Genomic DNA, 13,865 nt, shown 5'->3' on the forward strand with positions numbered 1-13,865 from the left:
GTCACAATAGTCTTGAAGGGAGTAAAATGAGTTTATTACCATGTGTTCTGACTATACACCAAAATGGAAATGAAAGCCTTTTCTATCAAAAGAAATATGACCATGAATTACTAACAAACTGATGATATTCCCCAAAACATGGAGGATAGGTTACTGATGAACAGCATATGAAATGAAAAATTCATATGGGGAGGAAAACCTATCAGGAGAAATCTGAAATTTGGCTATAGAAAATTAACCAGTTTGAAGATGTAAAAATTCCAATAATAATTACTAACCCCCTACACTTTGGGTAAGCTTTAATTTAAGGGGAAAAGAGAGTAACTTCAAAGATAATATCTTCAAGATAATATTATCAATATAAAACCAGCAAATGTAGGTGAAGTATAAAGGCTCAAATTCAAGCGGTGTTCAATTTTGGGGCACATACAGGCACATCTAATTTTGCAAAGGAGCAATAATATGGGCCTTGTTCTGCACCACACACAGCTCACCAAAAAGCTCTTCATATTGGCCTATATCATCTCCTTCTGTAGGAAAGGGCTACCATGTTTCCTATGAGGTCCAGATCTTTTTCTAACGTTTGGTAAGTTGGAAAGTACTTTGAATTGGCACTGTCAGTTTGGATTTATCATGTAATATGTGGTTTTAGCTCTTTTGCCTTCCCTTACTGTTGGCTGTCTCCTAACAAGGAAGGTTACCATAATTCCATAAAATGCTGGATTTTTTAAAAATTCAGTTAAATAATTTGTTATCGGAATCTGTAATTGCATGTACAATCAAAACTAAAAACACTTATTACACAATAAATCTAAATTGACAATACTAATTTAAAGCACTTTCCAGCCTACAAACAACTAAGATCTAGGCCCCACTGAAGACAACTCAATGGAAATATCTCACTCAATGTGCAAATGTGGCCAAAATAGTCAACAACCAGGGAAAGAAATTATTGGAGGGGAAAAAAAATCAGAAAACTGCTCATTTTGGTTAGGCGCTAAGCACTATCAACTCCCACTGAAGCTGTCAACTCAGAGTGCTCAACATATTATAGGATCAAATCCTCAGTCTGTCAAAATGGGAGTGTTTTTGCACTCTGATTTTCAATTGTGTAGCTTCTGTTTGCTTGTCTTGATTGTGTTTTCTCCTGGTCTGTTTTGATTTATTCTTCAAACATTTTCAAAACTGAATTATGAAGGATAAGAAAATCAAAAATACAAAACCAAAACAATGGTATTTCCTTACTTTTGAGTGTTTAACACAGTGCAACTGTAACATTTTCTTAATATAGATTTTTATGTAATATTATATATATCCATAACTGTATTAATTTGGGAAGCCTAATATTCAAGCATTGGTGCTTTAATAGGATGTTTAAATCCAATATTAGTATGTACAAATCAGACTTAAAATGCATAAATGCCCATTTTATAAGTTTAAGTGGCAATGTCAACACCCAAATACTACTTCCAGACATTCTTTGTGGACATATTTAAAAACTGTCTTGTGGTGCATTCAGAGATACATTGTGCATGGAAAATACTATACAACATTTTAATGTTGACAAATATATTACAGGCTTATAGCGCTTTAGAAAAATATAGAGTACAGAATATATTAAATAATTCAGTCTATTTCTTTTTATTTGTAAATCTCATTGTTTCAGAAAAAAATCAGTATTATGAAAAATTCAGTCAAAATGGGATACCTACCAGACATCATAAAAACAAACAGCGTAAGAAATTTGTTAATGAACAACATTTCAGTTACTCAGAAATGTGTTTTGTGAGCACATGCATATTACAAACAGCATCTTTGTTCTTATGCTAAAATTACATAGGATTTATACAAAAAATGCTTAGCTTGAAAACCATCCCCTTTAATGAGAGACTGCCAAATATGTTTATCATTCCAATCCTAAAAACAGCAAGTTAGATAAATAAAGATTTTAATAATTTTTTAAAAGATAAAACATACATGGAATTCTGTAAATAAATTAGTTAGCAATTTCATTATCTAGTCTGTGTAGCAAAGATGGCTATTAATGAACAGCTATTAAAGAAAATCCTCTAACTATATTTAAAGTTTTCATTCTGGAAATGAGAGTATAATATGTTTCAGCACTTACGATATATCTTGTTTATGTTTTAGAAAATGCCATCAAATATTCCAAGAAAAGGCTTAATGTCATTTGTTTCATCGTCTGAAAGATATCTAATGAAAATGAAGCAAACCAAAAGAATTAAATTGTGAACAATACTGTATACCAAAAACCATGAAATTAGAATATTATTTATAAAACAGCTAGGAAAGATCTGTATCCAAAAAATAATTTTAAAGTCTATTTGCATGAAAAGCTAATTACGACAAGTAAAATAAAAACTTGTAAGTTAGAAAGAAGAGCTTTGCCTATGGCCTAAGATCCTGAGGCGCTCAGTACCTTGAAGGATAAGAATCTACAACAGAATACACAAATTATTTTTATTACCTGACATCAATTTCTTTTTTCCTTTCTTTGTTGCAAATAAAAAAATTCTCCTTTCCAATGAATTGAGAAGAACCTGAGATTATTTCTGAGTTACGAGAAAACTCTCTGTTTTTCAACTCTTGTAGAGGATTTGGATGTTTTCTTTTTTGAAAGCTGAACTGAAATGTATAGGTTACAAAACAAACATGATTAAAAATAACTAATTTTAAGACAATCTTCCATATTCTAATAAACTTTAATATATACAGTAGCATGCAATCAAAGCTATGCTTAATGTGATAGGATTCCAAACTCTAAAAATAAAGATTTGATATATAAAATTGAGATTACACTCGTCAATGGGATATACATGTGATTAATGTTCAGCATGGGCTTAAGTGCTTTGTTGAATCAAAGCCTAAAAAACCAAATGACTTGTTGAAATCAGTTCCAAAACACTGATGGTTTCCAATGGAAACTATGGTCAAAATTCAGGTCCTATTTCTTTTTGTAAGTGAAGGGCACACAAAGCCAAAAATGGATGAATAAACATATTTTAACAACTAAGATAGCTTTCGCAAAAATGTATGTGAATAGACACACCAGTCATCCAAATATCTACAGACAACTGAACATGGCAAAACTGAGTAAGTCCAATATAGCAAACAAGTTCACAAAAAAGAAAAAATCACTTCACTGCATTGCAAGAAATCCTGTTATAAACATATCTTTACTTACAGTACTCGTATTTTCATATTGTACAGATAATTTCTTTTCTGATGGTGCATTTAATGTAGAAAAGGCAGAATTTTGTAGATGAACACCAGACTTATCTCGTGACATGCAAAAACTGAAAATGTAGGACGTTTGGATAATTTAGATATTTATGCATAAGCGTAAATGATTTTCTCAAAGTTCAGTGCTTTCAATTTCTATCCCTCCACTTCTAAGTTTATTTAAAATAATTCAAAAATTAACCATTTAAAGTAGTTTTTTTAAATGTTCAAACTTCTGACTTTAGAGCTACTTAGCTTGCATCCGAAGAAGTGGGTATTCACCCACGAAAGCTCATGCTGCAAAACGTCTGTTAGTCTATAAGGTGCCACAGGATTCTTTGCTGCTTCTTAGTTCTCAAGCTTTCCCAAAAGCTCAGGGATACACTGATACAAATTTAATGATACATATGTCCCTCAAATATAGACAATGCTTTTACTGAACTGAATAGTAACTAGTATTATACTTACTTTTTTGAAATGTCACTTGTGACTTTGTTCTCTGAATTCTGAAACAGTGGTTTACATTCTATTGTACTTTGAAGGCAAGTGTTTCCAGATTCTATATTAGAAGGATAATTGTAAAATATAGTCACAAAATAGCAAAAGAACTTCTTATGAATCCTTTCTGGAATTCCAGAAGTCATAGTCTCACACAGGAACTTTAATATTCATCAAGTTTTAATGTTTGTTTGGCTTTTTGATTAATTTTAAAATGTCGAGAGGAACAGTCAAACTATCAAACCTGAAGAGTCACATATCCTCTGAAAGCTACACCTTTACCTCGATATAACGCTGTCCTCGGGAGCCAAAAAATCTTACTGTGTTATATTGAACGTGCTTTGATCCACTGGAGTGCACAGCCCCACCCTCCTGGAGCACTGCTTTACCGCGTTATAGCCGAATTTGTGTTATATCGGGTCGCGTTATTTCGAGGTAGAGGTGTATTTCTTTCTTACTGTTCCATGAGTATTGGTCTTGTACCACTATAGAAAAAACTGAAAGTCAAATATTCCGCTGGTGTAAATCCATGACCTCAGTGGATCAATTTACTGATAGTCTGTGTGGTTCCCTGGATTGGGACCTGAACTGGGGCTCAGAAGATGTATGTTCTATTCCTAGCTCTGCTGTGTTATTTTCAGCAAGTCACTTTACCTCTCTGAGCTTCCATTTCCCTTCCCACCCTTTGTTTGTCTTTAGCTGTTTAGATTTCAAGCACTTCAGGGCAACAACTATATATGTTGTACTATATGTTTATACAGTGTCTATGCACAATGGAACCCCAATTGCAGTTGAAGCCTCTAGGTGCCACAGTAATAAAAATAACTAACAATAATAAATTTGGTCCTCATTTGTCTATACTGGCAAAAATGTGATCCAAAAATTCACCACAAGTAGCAAATCTGGAAATGGAGATTACTTACCTGTAACTGGGCATTCTCTGAGATGTGTGGTCCCTATCCTTATGCCACATGTGGAATGCAGGTGCTCCATGCACCTGAGACCCAAGATTTCTAGCAAGTAGTGTCCTTGCCTGCGTAGTTGCTCCCCTCATTCTCTATAATGAGGGAATAAAAGGAGGTGTAGATGGACACCTGTCCAGGTCTTCTTTTTAGCATGAACTAGACAGGCTCCGAAGCAGAGGGGAAGAAGAGTGGGTGGTGGACTATAGATAGGAACCACACTTAACTATAACTGGAGGTTCTTTGTGAAGGAAAAAAAAGTTACTAACTTTTTGTAACTGTTGTTCTTTGAGATGTGTAGCTTATGTCCATTCTTTGAGATGTGTAGCTGTGTGTACACCGTGTGCACAGCTGCCAGAGATTTTTCCCTTAGTGGTATCCATAAGACCTTCTCTAGCACCCCTGGAGCCCTGCATGTATGCTCTGGTATAAGGGGTGCTGCCAGCTCGGCATCCTCTCAGTTTCTTCTTGCCAATAACTCCAACAGAGGTGTAGGAAGGTGGGTCATGGAATGGACATGAGTAACACATCTTGAAGAACAATAGCTACAAAGGGTTAGCAACGATTTTTTCTTCTTTGAGTGCTTCCTCACATCCATTCCATGCTAGGTGACTCACAACCAGTATCCTCAGAGGTTGGCTTGGAGTTTATGGACCTGCTGACTGAAACATCACTCTTCCAAAACTGGGATTGTCACATGTCTGCTGGTGATGGCACAGTGGGACATGAAGGTATGAACCGACAACCATGTCGCGGCTCTGCAGATGTCCTGGACTGGTATTTGTGCGAGGAACACTGACAAAGCCTGAGCTTTTGTGGAATGAGCAGTCACAATGGTTGGAGATGGAACCTTCACTTGCTTGTAACAAACCTGGATACAGGCCATTATCCAGGACGAGACTTTTTGGGATGACACCAGTAGCGCTCTCATACTTTCCGCTACAGCTACAAAGAGTTACACAGACTTTGCTGAAGGGCTTACTCCTCTCAATATAGAATGCCTAACATATGGAGCCGACATTCCTCAGCACTCACTCTATAGACCCCCTTTGGAGGAGAAAATCCACCACCTGCCACAGGATCTCCTCAGGATATCCCTGAGAAGAGGCCAGGAAGGGGGTTTGTTCAGAGGAGGGGAAAGAAACTCAGCAGTGTTGCCAGAGTGGATATCTAGTACCCACTTCTTCACTGTTATTGTCCTCTAGTTGTGGGCAAAGTACACTAGATGGACACCAAAACTTTGTGGGAGGATGGGGGGAAAGCAATGGCAGCAGTAATGGTATACAGTTCTAGAGCTTCCCATCAACAGTAACCCCTGGACAGCAGATGGGTTTGAGTGGCTGAGGTTGAGGAGGATGCATACCTTGGTCTTTGTACTTTCTGGAATTTGCATGATGTCTCATATAGGTGCTGGTGACAGAAAGGCTGGTGAAGAGGCCTTGGCTTACACATCTGTTTGTGTTGGTTCCTCTTTGGGGCTGGGGTACAACTACCCAGGATGTATAGGACTGTCCTGAGTCTTTTAATGGGTGTAATGACTCATCTGTCTCCTCATGAAAGTGATGAGACTCAAAGGGCAAGTCCTCAATGGTACTCTATACCTCCCTGGAGAACTCCGAAGAGTGGAGCCACAATTCATGTCTCGTAACTGTCACCGTGGCCATTGATCTAGGTGAGGTGTCCGCCACGTCCATGCCGCTTGCAATGATGTCTTAGCTACCAGTTTGCCCTCATCAATAAGAACTTGGAATTGGATCCTCTCCTCCTGAGGGACTTTGGACAGGAATGTACTCCAGAAAGGCCACCAAGGACACCTGAGCTCTGGTTGAGTGGGCCCTCACGAATGGCGGTGGTGGGACCTGTGCCAGCTCGTACCAGGTCCGGATGCAGGAGGTGACCCAGTTGGAAATCTTCTGCGAGGACACCGTAAGGCCCTTCATCCTGTCCGCTCTGACAATGAAGAGCAGGGTCGACTTGCAGAAAGGCTTGGTATGCTCCAGGTAAAATACCAGGGCATGTCTGACGTACAGGGTGTGCGGCCTCCTTTCTTCACTAGTGGTGTGTGGCTTGGGACAAAACGCCAGGAGGAAGATGTCCTGGTTAACATGGAAGGAAGACACCACTTTCAGCAGAAAGGCCGGATGTGGTTGCAGCTGAACCTTGTCCTTGTAGAACACCATTTATGGTGGCTCTAACATCAGGGCTTTAATCTCTGAGGGTATGTCTACACTACAGGAGTAGTTCGATTTAACTTAGGTCGAATTTGTGTATCCACACTAAGGACACTAATTCGAATTTGTGAGTCCACACTAACGGGGTAAGTGTCGACATTGGAAGCGGTGCATTCTGGGCAGCTATCCCACAGTTCCCGCAGTCCCCGCTTCCCATTGGAATGCTGGGTAGAGCCCCCAATGCCTTCTGGGGGAAAAATGTGTCGAGGGTGGTTTTGGGTAACTGTCATCATTCAACCGTCACTCCCGCCCTCTCTCCTTGAAAGCGCCAGCGGGAACTCTGTTCGCGCACTTTTCTGGTCAGTGACGGCGCGGACGCCACAGCACTGCGAGCATGGAGCCCGCTGCGATCATCGCTGCACTTATGGCCGTTGTCAACTCCTCGCACCTTATCAAACACCTCTTCCACAGTCAGCTGCTGAGAAATCGGGCGAGGAGGCTCCGGCAGCGCGGTGAGGACGTGAAGTGTCAGAGTGGCAGAGACCTCTCACAAAGCACGGTACGCCGCGCAGTGGAGATCATGGTGGCAATGGGTCACGTTCATGCTATGGGACGGCGATTCTGGGCCCGGGAAACAAGCACGGACTGGTGGGACCGCATAGTGCTGCAGGTCTGGGATGAATCACAGTGGCTGCGAAACTTCAGGATGCGTAAGGGCACTTTCCTTGAACTGTGTGACTTGCTGGCCCCTGCCCTGAAGCACCAGGACACCCGGATGCGAGCAGCCCTGAGTGTGCAGAAGCGAGTGGCCATAGCCCTCTGGAAACTTGCAACGCCAGACAGCTACCGGTCAGTAGCGAACCACTTTGGCGTGGGCAAATCTACCGTGGGGGTTGCTGTGATGCAAGTAGCCCACGCAATCGTTGACCTACTGCTCTCAAAGGTGGTGACCCTGGGAAACGTCCAGGTCGTCATAGATGGCTTCGCCGCGATGGGATTCCCAAACTGTGGTGGGGCTATAGATGGCACTCACATCCCTATCCTGGGACCGGCCCACCAGGCCAGCCAGTATATTAACCGAAAGGGCTACTTTTCAATGGTGCTGCAAGCACTGGTGGACCATAAGGGACGTTTTACCAACATCTACGTCGGGTGGCCGGGCAAGGTTCATGACGCGCGTGTGTTCAGGAACTCTGGTCTGTTTAGACGCCTGCAGGAAGGTAGTTTCTTCCCGGACCACAAAGTAAGTGTTGGGGATGTGGAGATGCCTACAGTGATCCTCGGGGACCCAGCCTACCCGCTAATGCCCTGGCTCATGAAGCCCTATACAGGCGCCCTGGACAGTGACAAGGAGCTCTTCAACTACCGGCTGAGCAAGTGCAGAATGGTGGTGGAGTGTGCTTTCGGACGTCTCAAGGGGAGATGGAGGAGCTTACTCACTCGCTCGGATCTCAGCGAAACCAATATCCCCATTGTTATTGCAGCTTGCTGTGTGCTCCACAATCTCTGTGAGAGCAAGGGGGAGACCTTTATGGCGGGATGGGAGGTTGAGGCAAATCGCATGGCTGCTGATTACGCTCAGCCAGACACCCGTGCGATTAGAAGAGCCCAGCGGGAAGCGCTGTGCATCCGGGAGGCTTTGAAAGCTAGGTTCCTCAGAGAGCAGGGTAACCTATGACTGTCCAGTCTCTTTACAGAGAAGCTGAACCTGCCCCTGTTTCAGTTACTATTGTCTTTTTTCAGCGGTTACATACCCCGTTCACCAGGTTTCCCCCCTTCCAACAGACGTTTAAAAATAAAGTTATTGGAATATTTTTAATTAACAAAGTTTTCTTTACTAACGAATTCTCGTTCAAGGGTTACAACAGGGACGCAGACTGTGGTGGGTACGGTGTGCAGTGATGTACATACCGCTTCTACACTCGAGGACTGACAGGCTCCTGCTCCTACAGCGGTCTCTGGGGGGAGGACGGTTACCGGAGGGTGTGCAGGAAGGGGTGGGTTTGCAGGAAGGGGTGAGGGGTGTGTGGGAAGGGAGAGTAGGTGTGGGTGGATGATGGCTCTGGCTGGGGCTCAGGGCATCGGAGAGGTTCATGGCTACGGTGGAAGGGCATGGTAAGGGCAGCCTGCCTTGCCATTTGTGGATGCCAGGCGCTCGGACCCTGGGGCAACATACACCTCCCAGATTGACCTGGGGCAGCAGACACCTCGCACAGTGACCCGGGTGCCTAGTGACTGCACTCTGTGTGTGACCTGCTGTTGATCCTGCCCCCATGTCTGTACCCTGTTAATGGTGGCTGTCCTATGCAATTAACAAACCCCTCCCCCACCCTTCACACAAAGTCTTCTGCAAAGAAACATGACGGAAACAGTAATGAACAGCAAACTATTTTTAATACTCAACTACACAGTTGGGGGATGAAACTGGGATTTGGGATCGGGTGAGCCAGGAAGGCAAGCAATTCTCATACTTTAGGGAATGAGAGCTGTTTGGTACATGAGCGCTCTGCTGGGGTGGAGTGACAGTTTTCACGGCCCCTAGCGCCCCTCCTTCTTGTGATTTTGGGTGAGGGGGGGAAAAGGACTTTGTGGCGGGGGAGGGTGGTTGCAGATACAGTTCAGGGGGGCTCTCTGCTCCTGCCTGCGGTCCTGCAGAACATCCACAAGGCGCCGGAGCGTGTCCGTTTGCTCCCTCATTAGTCCAAGCAGCGTTTGAGTCGCCTGCTGGTCTTCCTGCCGCCACCTGTCCTCCTGTTCGCTGTGTGAGCGCTGCTGCTGAGAGAGGGTCTCCCTCCACTGGCTCTGCTGTGCCGCCTCGGCTCTGGAGATGGCCATCAGTTCAGAGAACATCTCGTCCCGAGTCTTTTTCTTTCGCCGCCTAATCTGCACCAGCCTCTGTGAGGGGGATGCCGGGGCAGTTCGGGAAAGAGCCGCAGCTGTGTGATGGGAAAAAGGAAGTGATTTCCTTCCAAAGATACATGTTTGCGAACACTGAACACAGTCTACTCAGTTTCTGTGAACAAAACCATACAGGGCACCTAATCTCATGTGCTCTCAGGACAAGTTCGAATTTTCGGCATTCGCTTTCATTGCCTGGGGTCTTGCACTGAAGATCGGACAAGCGGGGCAGGACAGCAGAATCCGTGTAGCAGCCAGGCCTGGTAAGCCGGAAACTTTAGGCTGCTTAACAGTTAATGGATAGCAGGGCCCTCCTGCTGCAGGCAATCTGGAAAGCATAAAGTCTGACCCTGTTCCAGCCCCTCGCGGCTGTCCCCGGGAAAGATCCCTGTATGCTTTTCCTCTGCAGCCTACAACACGTGGCTGTTAAACGACGGTCATTGTTATGCAAAGGAAAAGTCAAGCATTCACAATAGTAACATTAAAGTAATTCCCCTAATTAGATGCAGCAGTCGTCGAGCGAGATCACCCTGAGGCGGGTCTCCAGGACAAACAGAGAGCGAATGCTGCGTGAATCCCTGCACAGACCAGGGCCCTATGCTGCCATGCTGGTCGAGGCGATGCTCCCATTATACCTCCTGATGGCCTGGCGCGGAAGAGTGTGCTTCCACGGAGCACCCAACAAGGCACCTCTCCCCAGGAACCTCCTAAGGAGGCTTTTTGAGTACCTCTCAGAGAGCTTCATTGAACTGTCCCAAGAGGATTTTTGTTCGATACCTATATGCATTGACCTTCTTTTTATATAGTTTTTATTCCTGTTTTGTTAAGAAATAAATGTTTACATGTTTATAGCATTTACCGACTGATCCTTCCCCTGATTCGGAGTCCGGGTTAACAGCCGGGGAGGGTTGGTAGGGGATCTCTGTGAGGGTGATGAAGAGATCCTGGCTGTCGGGGAAAGCAGTATTGTAACCGCTGTCGCCTGCCTCGTCCTCCACAAACCCTTCCTCATCTTCCCCATCGGCGAACATCGCCGAGAAACTGCCCCTCGACACTATCCCATCCTCAGAGTCCACGGTCACTGGTGGGGCAGTGGTGGCAGACCCACCGAGAATGGCATGCAGTGCCTCGTAGAAGCGGCATGTCTGGGGCTGGGCTCCAGAGCGTCCGTTTGCCGCTTTGATTTTTTGGTAGCCTTGTCTCAGGTCCTTGATTTTCACACGGTACTGCGTTGCATCCCGGCTGTATCCTCTGAGTGCCATGGCTTTGGAGACCTTCTCGTAGGTCTTTGCATTCCGTTTTTTGGAGCGCAGCTCCGAAAGCACAGACTCATCGCCCCACACAGCGATCAGATCCAAGACTTTCCGGTCAGTCCATGCTGGGGCCCTCTTTCTACTCTGAGATTGCATGGACTCCTCTGCTGGAGAGCTCTGCATCGCTGCCAGTGCTGCTGAGCTCGCCACGACGTCCACACAGGAAATGAGATTCAAACTGGCCAGACAGGAAAAGGAATTCAAATTTTCCCGGGGCTTTTCCTGTATGGCTGATCAGAACATCTGAGCTCGGACTGCTGTCCAGAGCGTCAACACAGTGGTGCACTGTGGGATAGCTCCCGGAGCTAGTAAGTTCGATTTGCATCCACACCTAGCCTAATTCGACATAGCCATGTCGAATTTAGCGCTACTCCCCTCGTCGGGGTGGAGTACCGAATTCGAACTAAAGAGCCCTCTAGGTCGAATTAAATGGCTTCCTGGTGTGGACGGGTGCACGGTTAATTCGAATTAACGCTGCTAAATTCGAATTAAAGTCCTAGTGTGGACCAGGCCTGAGACTCATCTCGCCGACGTTACCGTTACAAGGAAGGTGACCTTCCATGACAGGTGGGAAAGAGAACAGGAGCCCAACGGCTCAAAGGGTGGGCCTGTGAGCCTAGAAGGAACCAAGTTAAGGTCTCACTGTGGGGACAGGAGCCTGGACTGTCGGGAAGAGGCTCTCGAGGCTTCTCAAGAATCTGACTGACATGTCATGAGAGAACACCATCTGACCTTCGATCGGAGGGTGGAAGGCAGAGATGGCCGTGAGAGGCACCCTGATTGAAGAGTGTGCCAGACCCTGGTTCTTCAGATGGAGAAGGCAGTCTAGGATAAACTGTATGGATGAGCGTGACAGAGAGATACCGTGCTCGGACGCCCAGTGGGAAACCTGACCAAGAGGACAAGGTTAAGTCGCTCTAGTGGAAGGCTTCCTACTTCCCAGGAGGACCTGTTGGACCTCATGAGAGCAGGTCCTCTCCTCCGGGTTCAGCCACGCAGCCTCCACACCGAGAGGTGGAGGTGGGTGAGGTTGGGATGTATGAGACGTCCATGGTCCTGAGACAGCAGGTCCAGTTGGTTGGGCAGAGGCCAAACCAGTGCTGGCATGGCCATGCCAGGGTGATCACAATAACTTATGCCTTGTTTCTCTTGATCTTTGCCAGGGCCCTGCTGATGAGCAGAATCAGCAGGAACGCATACATCAGGCTCCCAGACCACGACAGGAGGAAGGCATCAGAGAGAGAGAGGCCTTGCCCAGACCCTGCAGAGAACAAAAACAATGGCATTTTCTCTTTTGTCTGGTGGTGAACAGGTCCACTTGGGGAGATCCCCACCTCTGGAAGATCATGCAGGCTACATCCGGGTGGAGCGACCATTCGTGATGAGAGGAGAAGAACCTGTTGAGGTGATCCACCAGTATGTTTCTGATGCTGGGAAGATGACAAGCTTCCAAGTGGATCTTGTAGCTGATGCAGAAATCCCCCTTATAGAATGCCTCTTGGCAGAGAGCCGACGAGCGTGCTCCCCCTTGCCTGTTGATGTAGAACATCAAGGCTGTGTTGTCCATCACTCTCACCGCTTTGCCCGTCAGGTGCGGTAAGAAGACTCCTCATGCCAAGCGGATCACTCTGAGCTCTTTGACGTTTATCTGCAACATCATCTCTTCCGGGGACCACATGCCCTGGGTCTGAAGGTCGTTGAGAAGCGCTCCCCAGCAGAGGTCCGAGGCATCCGATATCAACTTGATTGAGTGACAAGGGCTCTCAAATTGAACTCCCTCCAGGACTGCAATAGGGCTGGTCCACCACTGCAGCGAGGTAAGTATCGTCAGTGGGATGGTAGTGACCTTTTCCAGGTGATCTCTGGACTGGGAATAGACCGTCGCCAGCCACAGCTGTAAGGGCCACATCTAGAGCCTGGCATGGCGGCTGACATACATACATGCTGCCATGTGGCCCAGCAGGCAAAGGCAAACCCTGGCCATGGTCAGGGAAATACGGGGACTCCCGCAATGAGGTCCACCAATGCTTGGAACTTCTCCTGTGGCAGAAATGCTCTGGTGCATGTGGAGTCGAGCACCACTTTGATTATCTCTATCCTCTACACTGGAACTAATGTTGACTTTTTGTCATTTACGAGCAGGCCCAGGGCTCAGCAGGTGTCCTGCAGCACCTCAACATCCCTTTGGACTTGGGAACTGGAGTGGCCTTTGATGAGTCAGTCATCGAGGTATGGGTAGATCTGGATACCCTGACGCCTGAGGTAAGCGACTACCACTGACATCCACTTGGTAAACAACCTTGGTGCTGTTGGTAGGCCAAATGGGAGGACCACAAACTGATAGTGATGGGGTCCCACCGTAAATTGTAGGAAGCGTCTGTGACCTTGAAAGATCGCTATGTGGAAATATGTGTCCTTCAAGTTGAGGGTGGCATACCAGTCCTCCAAGATCCAGGGAGGGGATGATGGAGGCCAGTGAGACTATGCAGAACTTCAATTGCTTTAGGTATTTGTTGAGGTCTCGCAGGTCCAGGATGGGCTGTAGACTGCCCTTGGCTTTTGGGATTAAAAAGTACAAGGAACAGAACCCCTTGTTCCTGTACTCGTGAGGAACCTCCTCCATCTCCCGCAACTGCAGCAACCGTTCTACCTCCTGCGCGAGGAGACTCTCTCGTGAGAGGGGTCCCTGAAGAGGGATGGGGAAGTGGGGGTGGGAAGGAGGGGAAGAAGGGGTAGAAAGAAACTGGAGCATATAACCCTATGCTACTGTATTGAGGACC

At 45.9% G+C, this 13,865-nt stretch overlaps 1 protein-coding gene across 12 annotated transcripts in view; it reads right to left on the reverse strand.

Moving 5' to 3' along the window:
- The window catches only part of HFM1 (helicase for meiosis 1), a 127,896-nt gene that overhangs the window by 10,387 nt on the left and 103,644 nt on the right, over positions 1-13,865 (reverse strand). For 11 of the 12 annotated variants that reach the window (XM_045028280.1, XM_045028284.1, XM_045028285.1 and 8 more), the window contains 5 exons: positions 3,712-3,802; positions 3,206-3,317; positions 2,489-2,646; positions 2,129-2,214; positions 51-1,185 (listed from right to left, as the gene is read on the reverse strand). In XM_045028280.1, coding sequence (XP_044884215.1) covers positions 2,148-2,214; positions 2,489-2,646; positions 3,206-3,317; positions 3,712-3,802 — 428 coding nt within the window. In that variant the 3' untranslated portion in view covers positions 51-1,185; positions 2,129-2,147. Of the gene's footprint in view, positions 1-50; positions 1,186-2,128; positions 2,215-2,488; positions 2,647-3,205; positions 3,318-3,711; positions 3,803-13,865 lie in introns of those variants that run through there. The other variant, XR_006581760.1, reaches the window with a different exon arrangement.

This window comes from Mauremys mutica, chromosome 8, assembly GCF_020497125.1.
Source record: "Mauremys mutica isolate MM-2020 ecotype Southern chromosome 8, ASM2049712v1, whole genome shotgun sequence".
Lineage (NCBI taxonomy): Eukaryota > Metazoa > Chordata > Testudines > Geoemydidae > Mauremys > Mauremys mutica.